This window comes from Pristiophorus japonicus, unplaced genomic scaffold (assembly GCF_044704955.1).
Source record: "Pristiophorus japonicus isolate sPriJap1 unplaced genomic scaffold, sPriJap1.hap1 HAP1_SCAFFOLD_1371, whole genome shotgun sequence".
In the NCBI taxonomy this organism is placed as follows: Eukaryota; Metazoa; Chordata; class Chondrichthyes; family Pristiophoridae; genus Pristiophorus; species Pristiophorus japonicus.
Window position 1 is genome coordinate 35,553 of NW_027251041.1, and position 27,474 is coordinate 63,026.

General features: G+C 55.0%; 1 protein-coding gene across 1 annotated transcript in view; it reads right to left on the reverse strand.

Moving 5' to 3' along the window:
- Positions 1–27,474, reverse strand: part of LOC139242555 (cap-specific mRNA (nucleoside-2'-O-)-methyltransferase 1-like) — a 64,591-nt gene that overhangs the window by 31,564 nt on the left and 5,553 nt on the right. Inside the window, exons 2-6 of the mRNA XM_070870414.1 lie at positions 25,972–26,144; positions 25,336–25,494; positions 20,662–20,754; positions 20,488–20,559; positions 131–296 (exon numbers count right to left, since the gene is read on the reverse strand). Coding sequence (XP_070726515.1) covers positions 131–296; positions 20,488–20,559; positions 20,662–20,754; positions 25,336–25,494; positions 25,972–26,094 — 613 coding nt within the window. The 5' untranslated portion in view covers positions 26,095–26,144. The remainder of the gene's footprint in view (positions 1–130; positions 297–20,487; positions 20,560–20,661; positions 20,755–25,335; positions 25,495–25,971; positions 26,145–27,474) is intronic.

Sequence of the window (27,474 nt, forward strand, 5' to 3'; positions counted from 1 at the left end):
GCACCTGGACCGCCCCGCCCACAGCCCGCGCATCCCCTCCCCCGCTCCCCCCGCACCCCTACCCCCCTCCCGGCCCTCCCCCACCCCTCTCCCCCAGCCCCTGTACTCCCCCCTCCCCCAGCCCCTGTACTCCCCTCCCCCAGTCCCCGGCACCCCAAGCATCCCACCCCTCCCACAAGCTCCCGCTCTGGGCACTGGTACCTGTTGAGGAAGAAGACGCCCCGGATCGTCTCGAAGGGGTTTGATCGGGTTCGAGCACGGCGCATCTCCTCACCCTCCAGCTCGTCAAACACACTCTGAAAACAACCGGTACAGGCACTGTCAGACAGGGCGGGGCAGTGAGACACCAGAACCCCCCCCCCCACACAACACCCAGACCCCCCCCCCCCCCAACACAACACCCAGACCCCCCCCCCCCAACACAACACCCAGACCCCCCCCCCACACAACACCCAGACCCCCCCCCCCCACACAACACCCAGACCCCCCCCCCACACAACACCCAGACCCCCCCCCCACACACCCCCAGACCCCCCCTCCCCACACACCCAGACCCCCCCTCCCCACAACACCCAGACCCCCCCCTCCCACAACACCCAGACCCCCCCTCCCCACACACCCAGACCCCCCCTCCCCACACACCCAGACCCCCCCCCCCACAACACCCAGACCCCCCCCCCTCCCACACACCCAGACCCCCCCTCCCCACACACCCAGACCCCCCCCCACACAACACCCAGACCCCCCCTCCACACAACACCCAGACCCCCCCTCCCCACACACCCAGACCCCCCCCTCCCCACAACACCCAGACCCCCCCCTCCCCACACACCCAGACCCCCCCTCCCCACACACCCAGACCCCCCCCTCCCCACAACACCCAGACCCCCCTCCCCACACACCCAGACCCCCCCTCCCCACACACCCAGACCCCCCCTCCCCAACACCCAGACCCCCCTCCCCACACACCCAGACCCCCCCCCCACACACAGACCCACCCCCCCTCCACACACACCCAGACCCCCCCCTCCACACACACCCAGACATCCCCCTCCCCACACACCCAGACCCCCCCCCCACACACACCCAGACCCCCCCTCCACACACACCCAGACCCCCCCCCCACACACACCCAGACCCCCCCCCCACACAACACCCAGACCCCCCCTCCACACACACCCAGACATCCCCCTCCCCACACACCCAGACCCCCCCCCCCCACACACCCAGACCCCCCCCCCCACACACCCAGACCCCCCCCCCCACACAACACCCAGACCCCCCTCCCACACACACCCAGACATCCCCCTCCCACACACCCAGACCCCCCCCCCCACACAACACCCAGACCCCCCCTCTCCACAACACCCAGACCCCCCCTCCCCACACACCCAGACCCCCCCCCCACACAACACCCAGACCCCCCCTCCACACAACACCCAGACATCCCCCTCCCCACACACCCAGACCCCCCCCCCCACACAACACCCAGAAACCCCCCTCCCACACACCCAGACCCCCCCCCCCACACAACACCCAGACCCCCCCCTCCCCACACACCCAGACATCCCCTCCCCACACACCCAGACCCCCCCCCCCACACACCCAGACCCCCCCCCCACACAACACCCAGACCCCCCCCCCACACAACACCCAGACCCCCCCCCCACACAACACCCAGACCCCCCCCCCCACACAACACCCAGACCCCCCCTCCACACACACCCAGACCCCCCCCCCCACACAACACCCAGACCCCCCCCTCCACACAACACCCAGACCCCCCCCCACACAACACCCAGACCCCCCCCTCCACACACAACCCAGACCCCCCCTCCCCACACACCCAGACCCCCCCTCCCCACACACCCAGACCCCCCCCCCCACACAACACCCAGACCCCCCCTCCCCACACAACACCCAGACCCCCCTCCCCACACAACACCCAGACCCCCCCTCCCCACACAACACCCAGACCCCCCTCCCCACACACACCCAGACCCCCCCTCCCCACACACACCCAGACCCCCCCTCCCCACACACCCAGACCCCCCCCCACACAACACCCAGACCCCCCCCCCACACAACACCCAGACCTCCCCCCACACAACACCCAGACCCCCCCCCCACAACACCCAGACCCCCCCACACAACACCCAGACCTCCCCCCCCCCCACCACACACACCCAGACCCCCCCCCCCACCACACACACCCAGACCCCCCCCCACACACACCCAGACCCCCCCCCCACAACACCCAGACCCCCCCCCACAACACCCAGACCCCCCCTCCCCACACACACCCAGACCCCCCCCCCACAACACCCAGACCCCCCCCCCACAACACCCAGACCCCCCCACCACACAACACCCAGACCCCCCCACCACACAACACCCAGACCCCCCCCCCCCACCACACAACACCCAGACCCCCCCCCACAACACCCAGACCCCCCCCCCCACACACACCCAGACCCCCCCCCACAACACCCAGACCCCCCCCCCACAACACCCAGACCCCCCCCCACACAACACCCAGACCCCCCCCCCCTCAACACCCAGACCCCCCCCCCCCACAACACCCAGACCCCCCCCCCCACAACACCCAGACCCCCCCCCCACAACACCCAGACCCCCCCCCCACAACACCCAGACCCCCCCCCACACAACACCCAGACCCCCCCCCACACAACACCCAGACCCCCCCCCACACAACACCCAGACCCCCCCCACACAACACCCAGACCCCCCCCCCACAACACCCAGACCCCCCCCCACACAACACCCAGACCCCCCCCCACAACACCCAGACCCCCCCCCACACAACACCCAGACCCCCCCCCACACAACACCCAGACCCCCCCCCCCACAACACCCAGACCCCCCCCCCACACACCACCCAGAGAGAACATCATGTCCCCCACCGACCTGAGAGAGAACATCATGGCCCCCGACCTCCGAGAGAACATCGTGTCCACCCCGACCTCCGACCCGAGAACATCGTGTCCCCCCGACCTCCGACCTCCGAGAGAACATCGTGTCCCCCCCACCCGACCTCCGACCTGAGAACATCGTGTCCCCCCCAACCTCCGACCTGAGAGAGAACATCGTGTCCCCCCCGACCTCCGACCTGAGAGAGAACATCGTGTCCCCCCCGACCTCCGACCTGAGAGAGAACATCGTGTCCCCCCCGACCTCCGACCTGAGAGAGAACATCGTGTCCCCCCCGACCTCCGGCCTGAGAGAGAACATCGTGACCCCCCCCGCCAGACCCCCGACCTGAGAGAGAACATCGTGACCCCCCCCGCCAGACCCCCGACCTGAGAGAGAACATCGTGACCCCCCCCGCCAGACCTCCGACCTGAGAGAGAACATCGTGACCCCCCCCGCCAGACCTCCGACCTGAGAGAGAACATCGTGACCCCCCCGCCAGACCTCCGACCTGAGAGAACAGCTCCACAGGTCGGGAAGTCTCAGAGCTGGACGTACCACGAGCTGCTCCAAGTGCACGACGGCCTAGAGGCAGGCGACTGGGTGATGTCATCCAGGACCCAGGTCGCTGCTTGGAGCGTGGGCAGGAGCATTGATGGGGCCCTGGGACAGCAGAGGAACGGGAAGGGATCCTGGCTGAGGTTCAGTGGGTGATCATTGTCATGTATGTAACCAGCATACTACTGTAACCCTTATCCAATTGTAACCCTCAGGTAACCACTACAGACTGTACATACTTACTAGAAATGCACACCTTGACCACAGGGGGTATACTTGTGGGAGACACTCCTTACCTGGAGATTCAGGTATATAAGGGGAGGTCCCTCACAGGGCCAGCACTCCTTGGTCCAGGTAATAAAGGTGAAGGTCACAGAGTGACTGTGTCTGCAGTACGTGCCTCGTGTGATTATATTTAAGAGTTAAGGACTCAACACCTGGCGATGGGAAACAGGAATCACTGAGCCCAGAGGATGGCCACCAGTAGCTCAGAGGAACGTTACTGTGTGGGTGAGGACTGGGATGGTTTTGTGGAGAGACTCCAGCAGACCTTTGTCACGAAGGACTGGCTGGGGGAGGATGCGGCTGACAAGTGGAGGGCGCATCTACTAACAAGCTGCGGGACAAAAACGTACGCGCTGACGAAGGACCTGCTCGCACCCCACAAACCGGCCGACAAGTCTTTTGAAGAGCTCAGCCAGCTGATCAGCGAACACACAAAACCGGCGAGCAGCATACACATGGCCCGGCACCGGTTCTACACACACCGACGTCGGGAAGGGCAAAACATCTCGGACTTCGTGGCAGACTTGGGCGCTTGGCCAGCCTCTGTAAGTTCTCAGACGCCTGCAGGGGGGAGATGTTAAGGGATTTTTTCATTAAGGGCATTAGCCATACTGGGATCTTCAGGAAGCTCATAGAGACCAAGGACTTGACTCTAGAAGGGGCAGCATTGAAAGCTCAAACTTTCATAGCGGGGGAAGAAGAGACCAAGCTAATTTACGCGAGTAGTCCTGGGTCCAACGTGGCGACGGACCAAGGAATTAACGTGATAAACGCGGCTCAGGATCTCGCAGTCAGACAAAGGCATTTTGTAACTGCCCAAGCTGAAACAGACTCCAAGGTGGGCCCCCGATAGGGACAATGGAGAGGGAAGCGGCAATTTACGGCATCAAGGGGACCATTAACACCCACCATCAGAGTGTTTAGAAACAACCAAGGGAACAATCAGAGAGGAATGCCTGCTGACAGTCCTTTTGTGAACAACGATCTCAGCCAATGCTGGAGATGCGGGGGCAGACATTATGCGAAAAGCTGCAAATTTCAGCAGTTCGTCTGTAGGAATTGTAATGCCAGAGGACATTTGGCTAGGGTTTGCACACAGCCGGTAGCGAGACTAATCTATGAGACAGAGGAATCAGGCGAGCGGCTTGCAGTGCAGGACAATGCGTGGGGTAAAGCCATGGATGCTGAAGTTCAGCGGGTTCATGTGGCTGACGTCCACAGCTCATACACTAAAACGCCACCCATGATGATGAAAGTTTTATTGAATGGCATGGAGCTGGACTCGAGAGTTCGTCAGTCCCTCATGAGTGTACAACAATTTGAGAGACTATGGCCACACAGAGCTAGCAGGCCCAAACTGGAACGAATTAATACGCAGCTACAGACGTACACCCAAGAGATCATCCCAGTGCTAGGCAGTGCAAACTTGGTGGTAACACACAATGGGTCACAACCGGCTGCCACTCTGGATTGTTCCGGGAAATGGCCCCGTGCTTTTGGGAAGGAGTTGGGAGCTGAGATGAATTGGAAATGGGGGGATGTGTATGCCATTTCATCTGTGGAGCGAAGTTCATGCTCACAGGTCCTACAAAAATTCAGGTCACTGTTTCAACCTGGTGTCGGAACGTTCAAGGGCACAAAAGTAGTGATACGCATCACTCCGGACACCAGACCAGTGCACCACAAAGCCAGAGCGGTGCCGTATGTGATGCGTGAGAAAATTGAAAGTGAATTGGACAGGCTGCTCAGAGAGGGCATAATTTCGGCCGTTGAATTCAGCGACTGGGCCAGTCCCATTGTTCCCGTCCTCAAAGCAGACGGCTTGGTCAGGATTTGTGACGATCAACCATCAACCGAGTGTCGCTGCAAGACCAATACCCGCTCCCGAGAGCGGAGGACCTTTTTGCCACACTGGCAGGTGGTAAGCTGTTCACGAAGCTGGACCTCACTTTGGCCGACATGACTCAGGAACTGACTGAAGAATCCAAGCTTCTGACCACCATCACCACACACAAGGGATTATTTATCTACAACAGGTGTCCGTTTAGCATTCGTTCGGCAGCAGCTATCTTTCAGAGAAACATGGAAAGTTTGCTCAAACCCATTCCTGGAACGATCGTATTCCAGGACGACATCCTAATAACGGGTCGAGACACCGAGGAACACCTCCACAACCTGGAGGAGGTGCTACACTGATTGGATCGGGTAGGCTTGCGGCTGAAAAAGGCCAAGTGTGTGTTTTTGGCCCCAGAGGTGGAGTTTTTGGGCAGGAGGGTTGCCGCAGACGGGATCCGGCCCACTGAATCAAAAACGGAGGTGATCTGTCGGGCGCCCAGGCCCGGCAACACGTCGGAGTTGCAATCATTCCTGGGACTTGTGAACTATTTCAGGAACTTCCTGCCGGACTTTAGCACATTGTTGGAGCTGTGACATGTGCTCCTGCATAAGGGTCGTGACTGGTTCTGGGGGGACTGTCAGGAACCGGCTTTCAACAGGGCGCGGAACCTGCTTTGTTCAAACAAACTGTTAACGTTGTATGACCCCTGTAAAAAACTGGTTTTAACATGCGATGCGTCATCATTCGGAGTTGGGTGTGTGTTGCAGCAGGGCAACGATGACGGCCGACTCCAACCAGTGGCTTACACCTCCAGGTCGCTCTCCCAGGCAGAGCGTGGATACGGCGCGGTCGAGAAGGAAACACTCGCCTGTGTTTATGGTGTGAAATAAATGCACCAGTACCTTTTCGGCAGACCGTTCGAGTTAGAAACAGACCACAAGCTGTTAACTTCTCTGTTGTCCGACAACAAGGCGGTCAATGCAAATGTGTCAGCTCACATAGTGATGGCTCTCACGCTGGCTACATATGACTACACCATACGGCACCGACCAAGCACCGAAAACGCGCTCAGCAGGCTCCCACTGGCCACCACCGAGGGGGCGTCGGAGCAGAGCACCGAGATGGTGATGGCCATTGAGGCTTTTGACACTGCGGGCTCCCCCATCACAGCCCGCCAGATCAAACTCTGGACCATCAGAGAACCCCTCCTATCCATGATAAAGAAATGTGTCCTGACTGGGGATTGGGCGCCCGCACACAGGGTGTGCCCCGAGGAGGTCAGACCGTTTCAGAGACGGGTGGATGAGCTCTCCATCCGAGCCGACTGTCTGCTATGGGGCAGCTGGGTAGTCATGACCCAGAAAGGAAGGGAAGCGTTCATCAGGCAACTCCACAGCGAGCACCCTGGCATCGTGTTAATGAAGGCCATTGCCTGGTCACATGTATGGTGGCCAGGGATTGACTCAGACCTGGAACATTGGGTTCGCAGGTGCATGATGTGTGCCCAGCTGGGTAATGCCCCCAGGGAGGCCCCACTCAGCCCTTGGCCCTGGCCCACCAGACCATGGTCACGCATTCACGTAGACTACACGGGCCCATTCATGGGAAAAATGTTCCTGATCGATGTCGATGCGTACTCGAAATGGATCGAGTGCATCATATTAAACTCGTGCACGACATCCATCACTGTGGAGAGCCTGCACACGGTTTTCGCGACCCGTGGCTTGCCAGACATCCTGGTCAGCGACAATGGCTCGTGTTTCACCAGCCATGGATTCCAGGAGTTTATGTCGGGCAATGGCATCAAACATGTCCGGACGGCGTCTTTCAAGCCGGCTTCCAATGGCCAGGCGGAACGGGCGGTCCAAGTCATAAAACAGGGCATGCTCCGCATCCAAGGACCCTCTCTGCAGTGCCGCCTATCGCGCCTCCTGCTGGCCTACAGGTCCCGCCCGCACTCGCTCACGGGAATCGGAACATCTCATGAAACGCACGCTCAAAACACGGCTGTCCCTCATCCACCCAACCCTGGCAGACATTGTTGAGGGCAAGCGCCAGTCCCAAACCGAGTGCCATGATCGTAATTCAAGGGAGAGGTGTATAGAAATAGATGATCCTGTATTTGTACTTAACCATGCATTGGGACCCAAGTGGCTGGAGGACACCATAATTGGCAAAGAAGGAAATAGAGTCGTGGTGATCCACAGAAACATAGATAGAAACATAGAAAATAGGTGCAGGAGTAGGCCATTCGGCCTTTCAAGCCTGCACCGCCATTCAATGAGTTCATGGCTGAACATGCAACTTCAGTACCCCATTCCTGCTTTCTCACCATACCCCTTGATCCCCCGAGTAGTAAGGACTTTATCGAACTCCTTTTTGAATATATTTAGTGAATTGGCCTCAACAACTTTCTGTGGTAGAGAATTCCACAGGATCATCACTCTCTGGGTGAAGAGGTTTCTCCTCATCTCGGTCCTAAATGGCTTACCCCTTATCCTTAGACTGTGATCCCTGGTTCTGGACTTCCCCAACATCGGGAACATTCTTCCTGCATCTAACCTGTCGAAACACGTCAGAATTTTAAACGTTTCTATGAGGTCCCCTCTCATTCTTCTGAACTCCAGTGAATACAAGCCCAGTTGATCCAGTCTTTCTTGATAGGTCAGTCCCGCCATCCCGGGAATCAGTCTGGTGAACCTTCGCTGCACTCCCTCAATAGCAAGAATGTCCTTCCTCAAGTTAGGAGACCAAAACTGTACACAATACTCCAGGTGTGGCCTCACCAAGGCCCTGTACAACTGTAGCAACACCTCCCTGCCCCTGTACTCAAATCCCCTCGCTATGAAGGCCAACATGCCATTTGCTTTCTTAACCGCCTGCTGTACCTGCATGCCAACCTTCAATGACTGATGTACCATGACACCCAGGTCTCGTTGCACCTCCCCTTTTCCTAATCTGTCGCCATTCAGATAATAGTCTGTCTCTCTGTTTTTACCACCAAAGTGGATAACCTCACATTTATCCACATTATACTTCATCTGCCATGCATTTGCCCACTCACCTAACCTATCCAAGTCGCTCTGCAGCCTCATAGCATCCTCCTCGCAGCTCACACTGCCAACCAACTTGGTGTCATCCGCAAATTTGGAGATACTACATTTAATCCCCTTGTCCAAATCATTAATGTATAGTGTAAACAGCTGGGGCCCCAGCACAGAACCTTGCGGTACCCCACTAGTCACTGCCTGCCATTCTGAAAAATCCCCATTTACTCCTACTCTTTGTTTCCTGTCTGACAACCAGTTCTCAATCCACGTCAGCACACTACCCCCAATCCCATGTGCTTTAACTTTGCACATTAATCTCTTGTGTGGGACCTTGTCAAAAGCCTCTGAAAATCCAAATATACCACATCAACTGGTTCTCCCTTGTCCACTCTACTGGAAACATCCTCAAAAAATTCCAGAAGATTTGTCAAGCATGATTTCCCTTTCACAAATCCATGCTGACTTGGACCTATCATGTCACCTCTTTCCAAATGCGCTGCTATGACATCCTTAATAATTGATTCCATCATTTTACCCACTACCGATGTCAGGCTGACCAGTCTATAATTCCCTGTTTTCTCTCTCCCTCCTTTTTTAAAAAGTGGGATTACATTGGCTACCCTCCACTCGATAGGAACTGATCCAGAGTCAAAGAAATGTTGGAAAATGACTGTCAATGCATCCACTATTTCCAAGGCCACCTCCTTAAGTACTCTGGGATGCAGTCCATCAGGCCCTGGGGATTTATCGGCCTTCAATCCCATCAATTTCCCCAACACAATTTCCCGACTAATAAGGATTTCCCTCAGTTCCTCCTCCTTACTAGACCCTCTGACCCCTTTTATATGCGGAAGGTTGTTTGTGTCCTCCTTAGTGAATACCGAACCAAAATACTTGTTCAATTGGTCTGCCATTTCTTTGTTCCCAGTTATGTCTTCCCCTGATTCTGACTGCAGGGGACCTACATTTGTCTTTACTAACCTTTTTCTCTTTACATATCTATAGAAACTTTTGCAATTCGTCTTAATGTTCCCTGCAAGCTTCTTCTCGTACTCCATTTTCCCTGCCCTAATCAACCCTTTGTCCTCCTCTGCTGAGTTCTAAATTTCTCCCAGTCCCCGGGTTCACTGCTATTTCTGGCCAATTTATATGCCACTTCCTTGGCTTTAATACTATCCCTGATTTCCCTTGATAGCCATGGTTGAGCCACCTTCCCTTTTTTATTTTTACACCAGACAGGAATGTACAATTGTTGTAGTTCATCCATGTGGTCTCTAAATGTCTGCCATTGCCCATCCAAAGTCAACCCCTTGAGTATCATTCGCCAATCTATCCTAGCCAATTCACGTCTCATACCTTCAAAGTTACCCTTCTTTAAGTTCTGGACCATGGTCTCTGAATTAACTGTTTCATTCTCCATCCTAATGCAGAATTCCACCATATTATGGTCACTCTTCCCCAAGGGGCCTCGCACAACGAGATTGCTAATTAATCCTCTCTCATTACACAACACCCAGTCTAAGATGGCCTCCCCCTAGTTGGTTCCTCGACATGTTGGTCTAGAAAACCATCCCTTATGCACTCCAGGAAATCCTCCTCCACTGTATTGCTTCCAGTTTGGTTAACCCAATCTATGTGCATATTAAAGTCACCCATTATAACTGCTGCACCTTTATTGCATGCACCCCTAATTTCCTGTTTGATGCCCTCCCCAACATCACTACTACTGTTTGGAGGTCTGTACACAACTCCCACTAACGTTTTTTGCCCTTTAGTGTTCTGCAGCTGTACCCATATGGATTCCACATCATCCAAGCTAATGTCCTTCCTAACTATTGCATTAATCTCCTCTTTAACCAGCAATGCTACCCCACCTCCTTTTCCTTTTATTCTATCCTTCCTGAATGTTGAATTCCCAGCCCTGATCATCCTGGAGCCACGTCTCCGTAATCCCAATCACATCATATTTATTAACATCTATTTGCACAGTTAATTCATCCACTTTATTGCGGATACTCCTTGCATTAAGACACAAAGCCTTCAGGCTTGTTCTTTTAACACCCTTTGTCCTTTTAGAATTTTGCTGTACAGTGGCCCTTTTTGTTCTTTGCCTTGGGTTTCTCTGCCCTCCACTTTTCCTCATCTCCTTTCGGTCTTTTGCTTTTGCCTCCTTTTTGTTTCCCTCTGTCTCCCTGCATTGGTTCCCATCCCCCTGCCATATTAGTTTAACTCCTCCCCAACAGCACTAGCAAACACTCCCCCTAGGACATTGGTTCCAGCTAAACAATGGGCAGATATGCCGCAAACACTTGGACCAAGTGAAGAAAAGGTTCAGCATTGACACCAATGAACATGAAGAGGAGCATGAGATGTCATGCACACCACTGCCAGTGGACGAGCAACAAGGACAATCCACAACATGCACAGTCCCTGCGGCCAGCCCGGAATCACCTCAGGTAACAGAGACACATGCCAAGGCTCAGCCACCAGAGCCACAACTGCGGCGCTCCACGAGAGAGCGCCGACCACCCGATAGACTTAACCGTTGACACAAAAAGACGTGAGGGGGGAGGTGATGTCATGTCTGTAACCAGCATACTGCTGTAACCCTTATACAATTGTAACCCTCAGGTAACCACTACATACTGTACAGACTTACTAGAAATGCACACCTTGACCACAGGGGGTGTACTTGTGGGAGACACTCCTTACCTGGAGATTCAGGTCTATAAGGGGTGGTTCCTCGCAGGGCCAGCACTCCTTGGTCCTGGTAATAAAGGTGAAGGTCCCAGAGTGACTGTGTCTGCAGTACGTGCCTCGTGCGATTACGTTTAAGAGTTAAGGACTCAACAATCGTGGCGAAGGTTCGGCGAATGTTTGTGGCAGAGGTTCGGCGAGGGATCGGGGCGGAGGTGCGGTGAATGAGGGTATGGGGCCCAGCCCACACTGCGATATGTGAGCGCACTAGGTCTGTGCAGCAGAGCAGGTCTCCAGTCGTCCTGGGTAACCCTTGCCACTGGACCAAGACCTCGCTCTGTCAAGCCCGTGTGGTGGCTGGTGTACAATGGTCACCCCACGTTAAAACAATCCACCCACAGCCATCTTCCACCCCCTCAACTGGAGTTCAGGACTGGAACATCAGGTCCTTCATCGAAACACCTGAGAACTCTTGTGGAAGCGAGTCATCCTCGTTCGAGGGACCGCCTGTGATGATGATATTCAGGGGTTTAAAAAGACGGTTGGCATGGAGAATAGAAGCCGGGTTTAGCTTTACATTCTGGAATGGTGAGCGATTTGGCAGACGAGAGCAGGACCCGATAATGCTTTGTGTGCTCCAGCCAGATCAGGCTGCGAGTGACTAAACCACTTGTCCACCACATCGTTCAAGTCTGCGTCCCTTGGACATGAGGGAGTGAAGATCAGGGCTGTACCAGGGGAACGGCCAGGGTGAGAGAGAGGAATGGTTTTCCAGGGACTCGGGCATCAAAGGTGGAGAAAACTGTAAAGACTGCAAAAACAACTCGTTCTTACAGAAGTTGCACTGAATTGAAACAGAACACATTTTGATTCAAGAATTGAAAAAACTAACTGCTGAGGGATTATGAGCAGCTAGGGGCCAAATTAAAGATCAGAACCACAAAGGTAATAATCACAGGATTACTACCTGAGCCACGAGCAAATTGGCATCGGGTCAATAAGATCAGAGAGTTAAACACGTGGCTCAAAGACCGGTGTGGGAGAAATGGGTTTTGGTTCCTGGGGCACTGGCACCAGTACTGGGGTAAGGGGGAGCTGTTCCACCGGGACCAGTGTCCTGGCGAATCGAATAACTAAGGCTGTAGAGAGGGCTTTCAACTAAATGGGGAGGGTAGGGGGGGGGAGAAGGAGAAGGCAATAGAGCTGGGTGGTGATAGGGGGAATGATAACCAGAGAGTGACGGGAAGGGACAGCGCGTATAAACATAAGAGTACATCAGGAAGTGGGGTCAGAGCAGGGAAACATGGTTAAAAAGTCAAAATTAAAGGCTCTTTATCTGAATGCACACAGCATTTGTAACAAGATAGATGAGTTGACGGCATTAATAGATACAAACGGGTATGATCTGATAGCCATTACAGAGACGTGGTTGCAAGGTGACCAAGGCTGGGAACTGAATATTCAGGGATATTTAACATTTCAGGAAGGACAGACAGAAAGGAAAAGGAGATGGGATAGTTATGTTAATAAAGGATGGGATCAGTGCGTTAGTGAGAAACGATATTGGCTCAGAGGATCAAGATGTAGAATCAGTTTGGATGGAGATAAGAATTAATGGGAAAGGAGTCACTGGTGGGAGTGGTCTATAGGCCCCCGAACAGTAGCTACACTGTCGGACAGAGTATAACTCAAGAAATAATGGAGGCTTGCAAGAGGTACTGCAATAACCATGGGCGATTTAAATCCTCATATTGATCGGACAAATAAAATTGGCTAAAGTAGGCGTCAGGACGAGTTCATAGAGTGTATTCGGGATGGTTTCTTAGAACAATACTTTGTGGAACCAAACAGGGAGCAAACTATTTTAGATCTGGTAATGTGTAATGAGACAGGATTAATTAATGATCTCATAGTAAAGGATCCTCTAGGGAAGAGTGATCATATCATGGTAGAATTTCACATTCAGTTTGAGGTTGAGAAAGCTTGGTCTCAAACTAGTGTCCTGAACTTATTAAAGACAATTACAAAGGTATGAAGACAGAGTTGGTTAAAGTGGACTGGGAAAATAGATTGAAGGGTAAGACGGTAGATAAGCAGTGGCAAACATTTAAGGAGATATTTCATAACTTTCAGCAAAGATATATTCCAGTGAGAAAGAAAGACTCAGAGAAGGATGAACCATCCGTGGCTAACTAAGAAAGTTAAGGATGGAATCAAATTGAAAACAAAGGCATACAATGTAGCGAAGATTAGTGGTAGGCCAGAGGATTGGGAAATTTATAGAAACCAGCAAAATAAATAATAGAGGGAGAAGATAGATTATGAGAGTAAACTAGCAAGCGATATAAAAACAGACAGTAAGAGTTTCTACAGGTATTTAAAAAGGAAGAGAGTAGCTAAAGTAAACGTTGATTCCTTATTGGATGAGACGGGGGAATTAATAATGGGGAACAGGGAAATGGCAGGGACTTTGAACAAATATTTTGTATCAGTCTTCATGGTAGAAGACACTAAAAGCATCCCAATAGTAGATAATTAAGGGGCTATATAGGGAGGGAAGAACTTAAAACAATCACTATCACTAGAGAAAAAGTACCAGGCAAACTAATGGGACTGAAGGTGGACAAATCCCCTGGACCGGATGGCCTGCATCCTAGAGTCTTAAAACAGGTGGCTGCACAGATAGTAGATAGTGATATCCGCCCTCGTGTATCGCTCAGACGTGGACTATATTCAGTAGACACCTCAAATCGCTGGAGAAATACCACCAACGCTGTCTCCGCAAGATCCTGCAAATCCTCTGGGAGGATAGATGCACCGACATCAGTGTTCTCGACTAGGCCAACATCCCCAGCATCGAAGCACTGACCACACACGACCAGCTCCGTTGGGCGGGGCCACACTGTCCGCATGCCCGACACAAGACTCCCAAAGCAAACGCTCTACTCGGAACTCCTACATGGCAAGCGAGCCCCAGGTGGGCAGAGGAAACGTTTCAAGAACACCCTCAAAGCCTCCCTGATAAAATGCAACATCCCCACCGACACCTGGGAGTCCCTGGCCAAAGACCGCCCTAAGTGGAGGAAGTGCATCCGGGAGGGCGCTGAGCACCTCGAGTCTCATCGCCGAGAGCGTGCAGAAACCAAGCGCAGGCAGCGGAAGGAGCGTGCGGCAAACCTGTCCCACCCTCCCCTTCCCTCAACGTCTGTCTGTCCCACCTGTGACAGAGACTGTAATTCCCGTATTGGACGGTTCAGTCACCTGAGAACTCACTTTTAGAGTGGAAGCAAGTCTTCCTCGATTTTGAGGGACTGCCTATGATGATGATGATGATATACATTGGCTGTAATCTACCAAAATTCCCCGGATTTTGGAGAGGTCCCAGCGGATTGGAAAATCACAAATGTAACAGCCCTATTCAAGAAAGATGGGAGACCGAAAGCAGGAAACTATAGACCAGTTAGCCTAACATCTGTCATTGGGAAAATGCCGGAGTCCATTATTAAGGAAGCAGTAGCAGGACATTTAGAAAATCATAATACAGTCAAGCAGAGTCAGCATGGATTTATGAAAGGGAAATTGTGTTTGGGAAAGCAAGTTGTGAGGAGGACACAAAGAATCTGCAAAGGGATATAGACAGGTTAAGTGAGTGGGCAAAAATTTGGCAGATGGAGTATAACTTTGGATAATGTGAAGCTACTGACTTTGGCAGGAAAAATAAGAAAGCAAATTATTTAAATGGGGAGCGACTACACAATGCTGCAGTACAGAGGGACCTGGGGCTCCTTGTGCATGAAAAAGTTAGTCTGCAGGTACAAGTGATCAGGAAGGCAAATGGAATGTTGGCCTTTATTGCAAGGGGGATAGAGTATAAAAGCAGAGAAGTCCTGCTACAACTGTACAGGGTATTGGTGAGGCCACACCTGGAGTACTGCATACAGTTTTGGTCTCCGTATTTAAGGAAGGATATACTTGCATTGGAGGCTGTTCAGAGAAGGTTCACTGGGGGTTGACTTGAGGAAAGGTTGAGTAGGTTGGGCCTCTTTCCTTGGAATTCAGAAGAATGAGAGGTGATCTTATCGAAACATATAAGATTATGAGGGGGCTTGACAAGGTGGATGCAGAGAGGATGTTCCCATTGATGGGGGAGACTAGAACTAGAGGGCATTATCTTAGAATAAGGGGCCGCCCAGTTAAAACTGAGATGAGGAGGAATTTCTTCTCTGAGGGTTGTGGATTTGTGAAATTCGGTGCCTCAGAGAGCTGTGGAAGCTGGGACATTGAATAAATTTAAGACAGTTTCTTAACCGATAAGGGGATAAGGGGTTATGGGAGCGGGCGGGGAAGTGGACCCGAGTCCATGATCGGATCAGCCATGATCGTATTGAATGGCGGAGCAGGCTCGAGGGGCCGTATGGCCTACTCCTGCTCCTATTTCTTATGTTCTTAAAGTTTTAGAATCCCATGTCAAACAGATCAATCAGATTATGGAAGAGAACGGGCAAGATGGTGGTTAGTGGAACAAGCCTGAGAAAACCTGCCACGTATTGCAGAGGAAAGCTGCCCTTGTGGGTAACTGATTGAGACCCAAGGGCACTGTCCACTTACCAACTTACTCAGACTCTGCGCCAAGTCAGCAGGTTGGTCCTGATGTACCCGCTCAAACACGGTTATTATCTACAGGAACAGAATGACATCACCCTGTTAGGGATCGTATTGTATTATCCTACTTGGCCTGAGTTTGTTCCGTCAGGGAATCCGTTCCGTGAGCCCCCAGAGTATGTGACCCGAGTGAATGGGACCGCATGAGTCATCCCTGATCCTGATCTAAGCGGGTGTGCTCAAGCTCAGGACATGTTCCTTTGCCCCTACGATGTGGTAGAACATGCCGTCAGTCTCTATATCGAGGGATGGGTGAATACTGTGTCAGCACCATGCACCGGGAATACCAGTACGGTGCCAATCTGACTTGTCAGGAGCTTTTTGCTTTACTCCAGTCCAACCTGTAAGACTTGGGGCGCGGGTTTTAAGAACATAAGAATTAGGAGCTGGCCATTCGGCCCCTCGAGCCTGCTCCGCCCTTCAGTGAGATCATGGCTGATCTTCGACCTCAACTCCAATTTCCTGCACTGTCCTCATATCCCTTGATACCCTTAGTATCCAAAAATCTATCGATCTCTGTCTTGAATATACTCAATGACTGAGCCTCCACAGCCCTCTGGGATAGAGAATTCCAAAGATTCTCCTAATTGAAGAAATTTCTCATCTCAGTCCTAAATGGCCGACCCCTTATATTGAGACTGTGACCCCTGGTTCTGGACTCCCCAGCCCGGGGGAAACATCCCCCCTGCATCTACCCTGTCAAGCCCCGAGAGAATTTTGTATGTTTCAATGAGATCACCTCGCATAACATAAGAACATAAGAATTAGGAACAGGAGTAGGCCATCTAACCCCTCGAGCCTGCTCCGCCATTCAACAAGATCATGGCTGATCTGGCCGTGGACTCAACTCCACTTACCCTCTCGCTCCCCATAACCCTTAATTCCCTTATTGGTTAAAAATCTATCTATCTGTGATTTGAATACATTCAATGAGCTAAACTCATTCTTCTAAACTCAAGAGAATATAGGCCTATAGGCCCAGTCTGCTCAATCTCTCCTCATAGGACAATCCCCCCATCCCAGGAATCAGTCTGGTGAACCTTCGCTGCACTCCCTCTGTGGCAAGTATATCCTTCCTTCGGTAAGGAGACCCAAACTATACACAATACTCCAGGTGTGGTCTCACCAGGGCCTGATATAAATTGCAATAAGACATCTTTACTCTTAGACTCAAATCCTCCTGTAATAAAGGCCAACATACCATTTCCTTTCTTAACTTCTTGCTGTACACCTGCATGTCAACTTTCAGTAATTCGTGTACAAGGACACCCAGATCCCTCTCCCCTCACTCTCTCCGTCTCCCCCTCACTCTCTCAATAGAAATTTACAACACAGAAGGAGGCCAGCGTGTCCGTGCCAGCCGGCCAAGAGCTATCCAGCTTAATCCCACTTTCCAGCTCGAGATCCGTAGCCCTGTAGGTTACGGCACTTCAGGGGCACATCCAAGTACTGTTTAAATGTGGTGAGGGTTTCTGCCTCTACCACCCTTTTAGGCAGTGAGTTCCAGACCCCCCCCACCTCCCTCTGGGTGAAGAAATTTCCCCTCAAATCCTCCCCCGAATTACTATAAATCTATGCCCCCTGGTTGTTGACCCCTCTGCCAAGGGAAACAGGTCCTTCCTATCCACTCTATCCAGGGCCCTCAGAATTTTATACACCTCAATCAGGTCTCCCCTCAGCCTCCTCTGTTCCAAAGAAAACAGACCCAGCCTATCCAATCTTTCCCCATAGCCAAAATTCTCCAGTCCAGGCAACATCCTGGTAAATCTCCTCTGTACCCAGTGCAATCACATCCTTCCTGTAATGTGGTGACCAGAACTGCACGCAGTACTCCAGCTGTGGCCTAACCAGTGTTGTATACAGTTCAAGCATAACCTCCCTGCTCTTATATTCCATGCATCGGCTAATAAAGGCAAGCATTCCGTATGCTGCCTTAACCAAACACCTTATCTACCTGGCCTGCTATGTTCAGGGATCTGTGGACCTGCACTCCAAGGTCCCTTTATTCCTCTACATTTAATATGTATTCCCTTTCCTTGATAGACCTCCCCAAATGCATTACCCAACACTTCTCCAGATTGAATTCCATTTGCCACCGTTCTGCCCACCTGACCAGTTCATCGATATCTTCCTGCAGTCCACAGCTTTCTTCTTCATTATCAACCACAGCCGGTTTTAGTATCATCTGTAAACTTCTAAATCATATCCCTACATTCAAGACTAAATCTGATTATATACCACAAAAAGCAAGGGACCCAATACTGAGCCCTGCGGAACCCCACTGGAAACATCCTTCCAGTCACAAAAACACCCATCAACCGTTACTTCCTGCCTCTGGGCCGATTTTGGATCCAACTTGCCACTATGCCCTGGATCCCATGGGCTTTTACTATTCAAAAACAACTTATATTTATATAGCGCCTGTGACATAGTGAAACGACCCAGGATGCTTCACAGGAGTGTTATGAGACAAAAAAAAATTGACACCAGGCCACACAAGGAGAAATTAGGGCAGGTGACCGAAAGCTGGGTCACAGGCGAATGTTTTAAGGAGCGTCTTGAAGGAGGAAAGAGAGGTAGAGAGACAGAGAGGTTTAGGTTCCAGAGCTTGGGGCCCAGGCAACAGAAGGCATGACCACCGATGGTGGAGCGATTATAATCAGAGATGCTCAGGGGGACAGAATTAGAGGAGTGCAGACATCTCGGGGGTTGTGGGGCTGGAGGGGGTTACAGAGATAGGGAGGGGCGAGGGCCATGGAGGGAATAGAAAATAAACATGAGAATATTAAGCATTTATTCGCATAGGCAATTAGATAGCGCTGTAAACAATGAGTTAAAAGAGCAAATACAAGTATGTGGCTCGATTCGGCTCTGGAATTCCACTTCGACCAGAACACTTGGCAGAGTTGATGGGATGTGTTAAGCAGTCCCAAAAGCACTATTATACCTTGGCCCAGAAAAACCGTGAACTGCCTAAAGAAGTGTCTAAGATCGGGGACAATTCGTCCCAGTGGGATGTCGGTATGAATATCGAAATTCATCCTTAAATACGGATTATCTCATGTTGTTGAGTTGGTGATTGTGTTGTACCTTCTGATAATAACCTGCCATGTTAACAGGAGAGACAGGCTGCGTGAGTGGCTCAAGCCGTTACAGAAGACACCGAACGCAGATGTCGGCTACAAGCTGTAAGTGTCTGTGACCCGAAGATTGGAGTGCAGCTACTTGAGTAGATTTGGAAGATTCTGACATTACCTGTTTTATTTTTGCTGTGAGTGTGCTTTAACATGGCCCAACTGAAAAGCTGACCAAATCCTTACAACCCAGTATACCCTGCAAGGCCAAGAGACCTCTTTGTTGAACCTTTGCAGCTGCAAAAATGTTTATCACAGATAAAAGTGTTGGGAAGGTCTGTGAACGCAGGGCGATTCAACCAGTAACAGCCTCAGTCCTGTGACCCCAATACTGAACCCCAGTCCCCGTGACCCCAATACTGACCCCCCAGTCCCCGTGACCCCAATACTGACCCCCCAGTCCCCGTGACTCTAATACTGACCCCCCCAGTCCCCGTGACCCCAATACTGACCCCCCAGTCCCCGTGACCCCAATACTGAACCCCCAGTCCCCGTGACCCCAATACTGACCCCGTGACCCCAATACTGACCCCTCAGTCCCCGTGACCCCAATACTGACCCCTCAGTCCCCAATACTGAACCCCCAGTCCCCGTGACCCCAATACTGACCCCGTGACCCCAATACTGACTCCTCAGTCCCCGTGACCGCAATACTGACCCCTCAGTCCCCGTGACCCCAATACTGACCCCGTGACCCCAATACTGACCCCTCAGTCCCCGTGACCCCTCAGTCCTGTGACCCCAATACTGACACCCCAGTCCCCGTGACCCCAATACCGACCCCCAGTCCCCGTGACCACAATACTGACCCCGCGGTACCCGTGACCTCAATACTGACTACTCACTCCCCGTGACCCCAATACTGCCCCCTCAGTCCCCGTGACCCCAATACTGACCCCGTGACCCCAATACTGACCCCTCAGTCCCGGTGACCCCAATACTGACCCCTCAGTCCCCGTGACCCCAATACTGACCCCTCAGTCCCCGTGACCCCAATACTGACCCCTCAGTCCCCATGACCCCAATACTGACTCCTTGACCCCAATACTGACCCCTCAGTCCCCGTGACCCCAATACTGACCCCTCAGTCCCCGTGATCCCAATACTGACCCCTCAGTTCCCGTGATCCCAATACTGACCCCTCAGTCCCCGTGACCCCAATACTGACCCCTCAGTCCCCATGACCCCAATACTGACTCCTTGACCCCAATACTGACCCCTCAGTCCCCGTGACCCCAATACTGACCCCTCAGTCCCCGTGATCCCAATACTGACCCCTCAGTCCCCGTGATCCCAATACTGACCACTCAGTCCCCGTGACCCCAATACTGACCTTACATCGCAGGACATTACTCAACAGTTCCCCGTCACAGAATTCCGTCTCATCCTCAATTTCCATTTTGCGCTGATAAATGGGGGGGAAAGGACGAGAGTTAGATACACAGAGATGTCGAATCACAGCCCGAGTCAGTGTGCTGAGTGTGTGGCTCTTAGTGTCCATATCTACCTGTCCGATGGTCATCCAATCGCGCAGCTCCGCTGCAGGTGGGACCTCGCAGGAACATTCCGGAAACCATTCCACCCGCTCATAAGCACCAGGCTGCAAAGAGACAGGACCCTTTACACAGGGCAAAGTCACTGGGTCCAACACAGGCTCCCACACTGCACAGACCAGCTCAACAATGGCCAACCACAGCTCCCCTCCCCCCACACCCAACCCAACCCAACCACAGCTCCCCTCCCCCAACACCCCCCCCACCCAACCACAGCTCCCCTCCTCCAACACCCCCCAACCCAACCACAGCTCCCCCTCCCCCCACACCCAACCCAACCACAGCTCCCCTCCTCCAACACAATCACAGCTCCCCTCCTCCAACACCCCCCCAATCCAACCACAGCTCCCCTCCCCCAACACAACCACAGCTCCCCCTCCCCCCACACCCAACCCAACCACAGCTCCCCTCCCCCAACCCAACCACAGCTCCCCTCCCCCAACCCAACCACAGCTCCCCTCCCCCAACACCCCCCCAACCCAACCACAGCTCCCCTCCCCCAACACCTCCCAACCCAACCACAGCTCCCCTCCCCCATACCCCACCCCCCACCCAACCACAGCTCCCCTCCCCCAACACAACCACAGCTCCCCTCCCCCAACCCAACCACAGCTCCCCTCCCCCAACCCAACCACAGCTCCCCTCCCCCCACCCAACCACAGCTCCCCTCCCCCCACACCCCCCCCACCCAACCACAGCTCCCCCTCCCCCAACACCCCCCCAGCCCAACCACAGCTCCCCTCCCCCAACCCAACCACAGCTCCCCTCCCCCAACCCAACCACAGCTCCCCTCCCCAACCCAACCACAGCTCCCCTCCCCCAACCCAACCACAGCTCCCCTCCCCCAACCCAACCACAGCTCCCCTCCCCCCACCCAACCACAGCTCCCCTCCCCCACCCAACCACAGCTCCCCTCCCCCCACACCCCCCCCACCCAACCACAGCTCCCCTCCCCCAACACAACCACACCTCCACTCCCCCCACCCAACCACAGCTCCACTCCCCCAACACAACCACAGCTCCCCTCCCCCCACCCAACCACAGCTCCCCTCCCCCAACACCCGCCCCACCCAACCACAGCTCCCCTCCCCCAACACCCGCCCCACCCAACCACAGCTCCCATCCTCCAACACCCCCCCCACCCAACCACAGCTCCCCTCCCCCAACACCCCCCCCACCCAACCACAGCTCCCCTCCTCCAACACCCCCCCAATCCAACCACAGCTCCCTTCCCCCAACACAACCACAGCTCCCCTCCCCCAACACCCCCCCAATCCAACCACAGCTCCCCTCCCCCAACACAACCACAGCTCCCCTCCCCCAACACCCCCCCAACCCAACCACAGCTCCCCTCCCCCAACACAACCACAGCTCCCCTCCCCCAACACCCCCCCAACCCAACCACAGCTCCCCTCCTCCAACACCCCCCCAATCCAACCACAGCTCCCCTCCCCCAACCCAACCACAGCTCCCCTCCTCCAACACCCCCCCCACCCAACCACAGCTCCCCTCCTCCAACACCCCCCCAATCCAACCACAGCTCCCCTCCCCCAACACAACCACAGCTCCCCTCCCCCAACACCCCCCAACACAACCACAGCTCCCCTCCCCCAACACAACCACAGCTCCCCCTCCCCCATACCCCACCCCCCACCCAACCACAGCTCCCCTCCCCCAACACCCCCCCCACCCAACCACAGCTCACCTCCCCCAACACCCCCCCAACCCAACCACAGCTCCCCTCCCCCAACACCCCCCCAACCCAACCACAGCTCCCCTCCCCCAACACAACCACAGCTCCCCTCCCCCAACACCCCCCCAACCCAACCACAGCTCCCCTCCTCCAACACCTCCCCAGCCCAACCACAGCCCCCCCTCCTCCAACACCCCCCCAACCCAACCACAGCTCCCCCTCCTCCAACACCCCCCCAACCCAACCACAGCTCCCCTCCTCCAACACCTCCCCAGCCCAACCACAGCCCCCCCTCCTCCAACACCCGACCAAACCCAACCACAGCTCCCCTCCTCCAACACCCCCCCAACCCAACCACAGCGCCCCTCCCCCAACCCAACCACAGCTTCCCTCCCCCAAAACCCCCCCCAACCCAACGACAGCTCCCCTCCCCCAACACCCCCCAACCCGACCACAGCTCCCCCTCCCCCAACACCCCCCCAACCCAACCACAGCTCCCCCTCCCCCAACACCCCCCACAACTCCCCCTCCCCCAACCCAACCACAGCTTCCCTCCCCCAAAACCCCCCCCAACCCAACCACAGCTCCCCCTCCTCCAACACCCCCCCCCAACCCAACCACAGCTCCCCCTCCTCCAACATCCCCCCAACCCGACCACTGCTCCCCCTCCCCCAACCCAACCAGAGCTCCCCTCCTCCAACACCCCCCCCAACCCAACCACAGCTCCCCCTCCCCCTCCCCCAACACCCCCCCAACTCCCACTCCCCCAACCCGACCACAGCTCCCCTCCCCCAACACCCCCCCAACCCAACCACAGCTCCCCTTCCCCCAACCCAACCACAGCTCCCCCTCCTCCAACCCAACCACAGCTCCCCTCCCCCAACACTCCCCCCGCCAACATCCCCCCAACCCAACCACAGCTCCCCTCCCCCAACCCAACCACAGCTCCCCCTCCTCCAACCCAACCACTGCTCCCCCTCCCCCAACCCAACCACAGCTCCCCCTCCTCCAACCCAACCACTGCTCCCCTCCCCCAACACTCCCCCCGCCAACATCCCCCCAACCCAACCACAGCTCCCCTCCCCCCACACCCCCAACCCAACCACAGCTCCCCCTCCTCCAACACCCCCCCAACCCGACCACTGCTCCCCCTCCCCCAACCCCCCAACCAAACCAGAGCTCCCCTCCTCCAACACCCCCCCAACCCAACCACAGCTCCCCTCCCCCAACCCGACCACTGCTCCCCCTCCCCCAACCCAACCAGAGCTCCCCTCCTCCAACACCCACCCAACCCAACCACAGCTCCCCTCCCCCAACCCGACCACAGCTCCCCCTCCCCCAACCCGACCACAGCTCCCCCTCCCCCAACACCCCCCCAACCCAACCACAGCTCCCCTCCTCCAACACCCCCCCAACCCGACCACAGCTTCCCCTCCCCCAACACCCAACCCAACCCAACCACAGCTCCCCTCCCCCAACACCCCCCAACCCAATCACAGCTCCCCTCCCCCAACACCCCCCAACCCAATCACAGCTCCCCTCCCCCAACACCCCCCCAACCCAATCACAGCTCCCCTCCCCCAACACCCCCCAACCCAATCACAGCTCCCCTCCCCCAACACAACCACAGCTCCCCTCCCCCAACACCCCCCCAACCCAATCACAGCTCCCCTCCCCCAACACCCCCCAACCCAATCACAGCTCCCCTCCCCCAACACCCCCCCAACCCAACCACAGCTCCCCCTCCCCCAACCCAACCACAGCTCCCCCTCCCCCAACACCCCCCCAACCCAACCACAGCTCCCCTCCTCCAACACCCCCCCCAACCCAACCACAGCTCCCCTCCTCCAACACCCCCCCCAACCCAACCACAGCTCCCCCTCCTCCAACACCCCCTCCAACCCAACCACAGCTCCCCCTCCCCCAACACACCCCCAACCCAACCACAGCTCCCCTCCTCGAACACCCCCCCAACCCAACCACAGCTCCCCCTCCCCCAACACCCCCCACAACTCCCCCTCCCCCAACCCGACCACAGCTCCCCCTCCCCCAACCCAACCACAGCTCCCCTCCTCCAACACCCCCCCAGCCCAACCACAGCTCCCCCTCCTCCAACACCCCCCCCCCAACCCAACCACAGCTCCCCTCCCCCAACAGCCCCCCAACCCAACCACAGCTCCCCCTCCTCCAACACCCCCCCCAACCCAACCACAGCTCCCCCTCCTCCAACACCCCCCCAACCCAACCACAGCTCCCCTCCCCCAACACCCCCCCAACCCAACCACAGCTCCCCTCCTCCAACACCCCCTCCAACCCAACCACAGCTCCCCCTCCCCCAACACCCCCCCAACCCGACCACAGCTCTCCCTCCCCCAACACCCCCCAACCCAACCACAGCTCCCCTCCCCCAACCCAACCACAGCTCCCCTCCCCCAACCCAACCACAGCTCCCTACCCCCGACACCCAGTCCCCCTCCCACCCACAGCTCCCCTCCCCCGACACCGAGCTCCCCTACCCCCGACACCCCTCCCAACCACAGTTCCCCTCCCCCGACACCCAACTCCCCTCCCACCCACAGCTCCCCACCCCCGACACCCAGCTCCCCTCCCACCCACAGCTCCCCTCCCACCCACAGCTCCCCTCCCCCGACACCCAACTCACCTCACCTCCCACGACACCCAGCCCCCCTCCCACCCACAGCTCCCCTCCCCCGACACCCAACTCACCTCACCTCCCACGAATCCCAGCCCCCCTCCCACCCACAGCTCCCCTCCCCCGACACCCAGCCCCCCCACTCAACCACAGCTCCCCTCCCCCAACACCCACCCCAACCAAGCCACAACAACCCTCCCCCCGACATCCCCCCACCCAACCACACCCCCCCTCCCCCCACCCCTCGTGTGGAGAACGTTTACCCTTCCCCCCAGCTCTCACCTCTGCCTCCTCCTGCCAATCCACGTTCAGGTCTCCATCGAAGCCTTTGAGTTTCAGCCCCAATCCTCGACGTCCTCTCTGCAATGAGGCCTCCACGATCTCCTTCCGACCCTGGCTGAACTTTCCCAGACCTTCCCCTTCACGGTAACCCATCTTTGCCTGGGAGCAGAGGACATGAGGTTAGTCAGAGCCCAGCACCAAGCATTGTGTGTTTGGGGGGGGCGTGGGGGAAAATCGCAGAGTGTCTGCACAACCAAGGATACATTGGACGAAACCTTATCGAGTAAAGGATAGACTCACACCCACCTTTCACATCCAGTCTGCCCAAGTTCACTAATCCCAACCGGGACAGCAAGACAACGCAGGATGCGTTACTGGACCACTGACCCCCGAGACTGGTAGAGCCCGAGACCCCGAGAGGCCCCCCCAGACCGAGGGCCCCCTCCCCCCCCACCAAGACCGGGAGACCCCCAAGACCGAGAGACCTCCCGATCTTCTCAGGGCAACTAAGGAAGAAGAGTGAATCGCGAACAACTAACGAAAAGACTTGTGTGAAGGAGCGGTCTGCAGCAAGGAGGGAGGGAGGGAGGGAGGGAGGGAGGGAGGGTCAGTCTGTGCCCGTGCAGCGCAGCTCACCATAAGCTTCTGGGACACACTGTTGTACATGGAGTACTTGCTGGAGAGTGCGTCCATCTGCAGCCCATCCGGGGGATCATTCTGTAACGACGGCACGGAGATGCCGAGTGCTCGTCCAAACATTGGTCTGCTCGGCTCACCGTCACTGTCCTCATCATCACTACTGGCCTTCCCTGGTTTGGGGGTGGGGGGGGCGGGAAAAGAGAGACAAGTTATATGTATTGATTCTGTGCACACTGCATTGCACGTGTTTATCAGTGACTCGGCCCCGGGTGTTTATGGGCGACTGACCAAGACGGATAGATGGAATACTCCCCACTTGCCGGGATTAGTTGCAGCTCCAACACTCAAGCTCGGCAAAAGCCATGACACAAGAACATAAGAATTAGGAGGTGTCGGCCTTTCGGCCCCTCGAGCCTGCTCCGCCCTTCAATAAGACCATGGCTGATCTTTGACCTGAACTCCACTTTCCTGCACTGTCTCCATATCCCTCGATTCCCTTAATATCCAAAAATCTATCGATCTCAGCCTTGAATATACTCAACAACTGAGCCTCCACAGCCCGAGAGAATTCCACAGGTTCACCACCCTCTGAGTGAAGAAGTTTCTCCTCATCTCGGTCCTAAATGGCCGACCCCTTATTCTGAGACTGTGACCCCTGGTTCTCGACTCCCCAGCCCGGGGGAAACATCCACCCTGTCAAGCCCTGTAAGAATGTTGTATGTTTCAATGAGATCACCTTTCATTCTTCTAAACTCGAGAGAATATCGGCCTAGTCTACTCAATCTCTCCTCATAGGACAATCCCCCCATCCCAGGAATCAGTCTGATTCATTGCATTCCCTCTCCAAGTATATCCTTCCTTCTGTAAGGAGACCAAAACCAAATTGTGGGTGCATTGGTTGTAATCTACCAAAATTCCCAATTCCCTGGATTCTGGGGCGGTCCCAGCAGATTGGAAAACTGCAAATGTAACGCCCCTATTTAAAAAAAAGAGGCAGACAAAAAGCAGGAAACTATAGACCAGTTAGCCTAACATCTGTGTTTGGGAAAATGCTGCAGTCCATTATTAAGGAAGCAGTAGCAGGACAGTTGGAAAAGCAAAATTCGATCAGGCAGAGTCAGCATGGATTTATGAAATCAGGAAGGTGAATAGAATGTTGGCCTTCATTGTGAGAGGGATGGAGTACAAAAGCAGGGAGGTCCTGCTGCAACTGTACAGGGTATTGGTGAGGCCGCACCTGGAGTACTGCGTGCAGTTTTGGTCACCTTACTTAAGGAAGGATATACTGGCTTTGGAGGGGGTACAGAGACGATTCACTAGGCTGATTCCGGAGATGAGGGAGTTACCTTATGATGATAGATTGAGTAGACTGGGTCTTTACTCGTTGGAGTTCAGAAGGATGAAGGATGATCTTATAGAAACATTTAAAATAATGAAAGGGATAGACAAGATAGAGGCAGAGAGGTTGTTTCCACTGGTCGGGGAGAATAGAACTAGGGG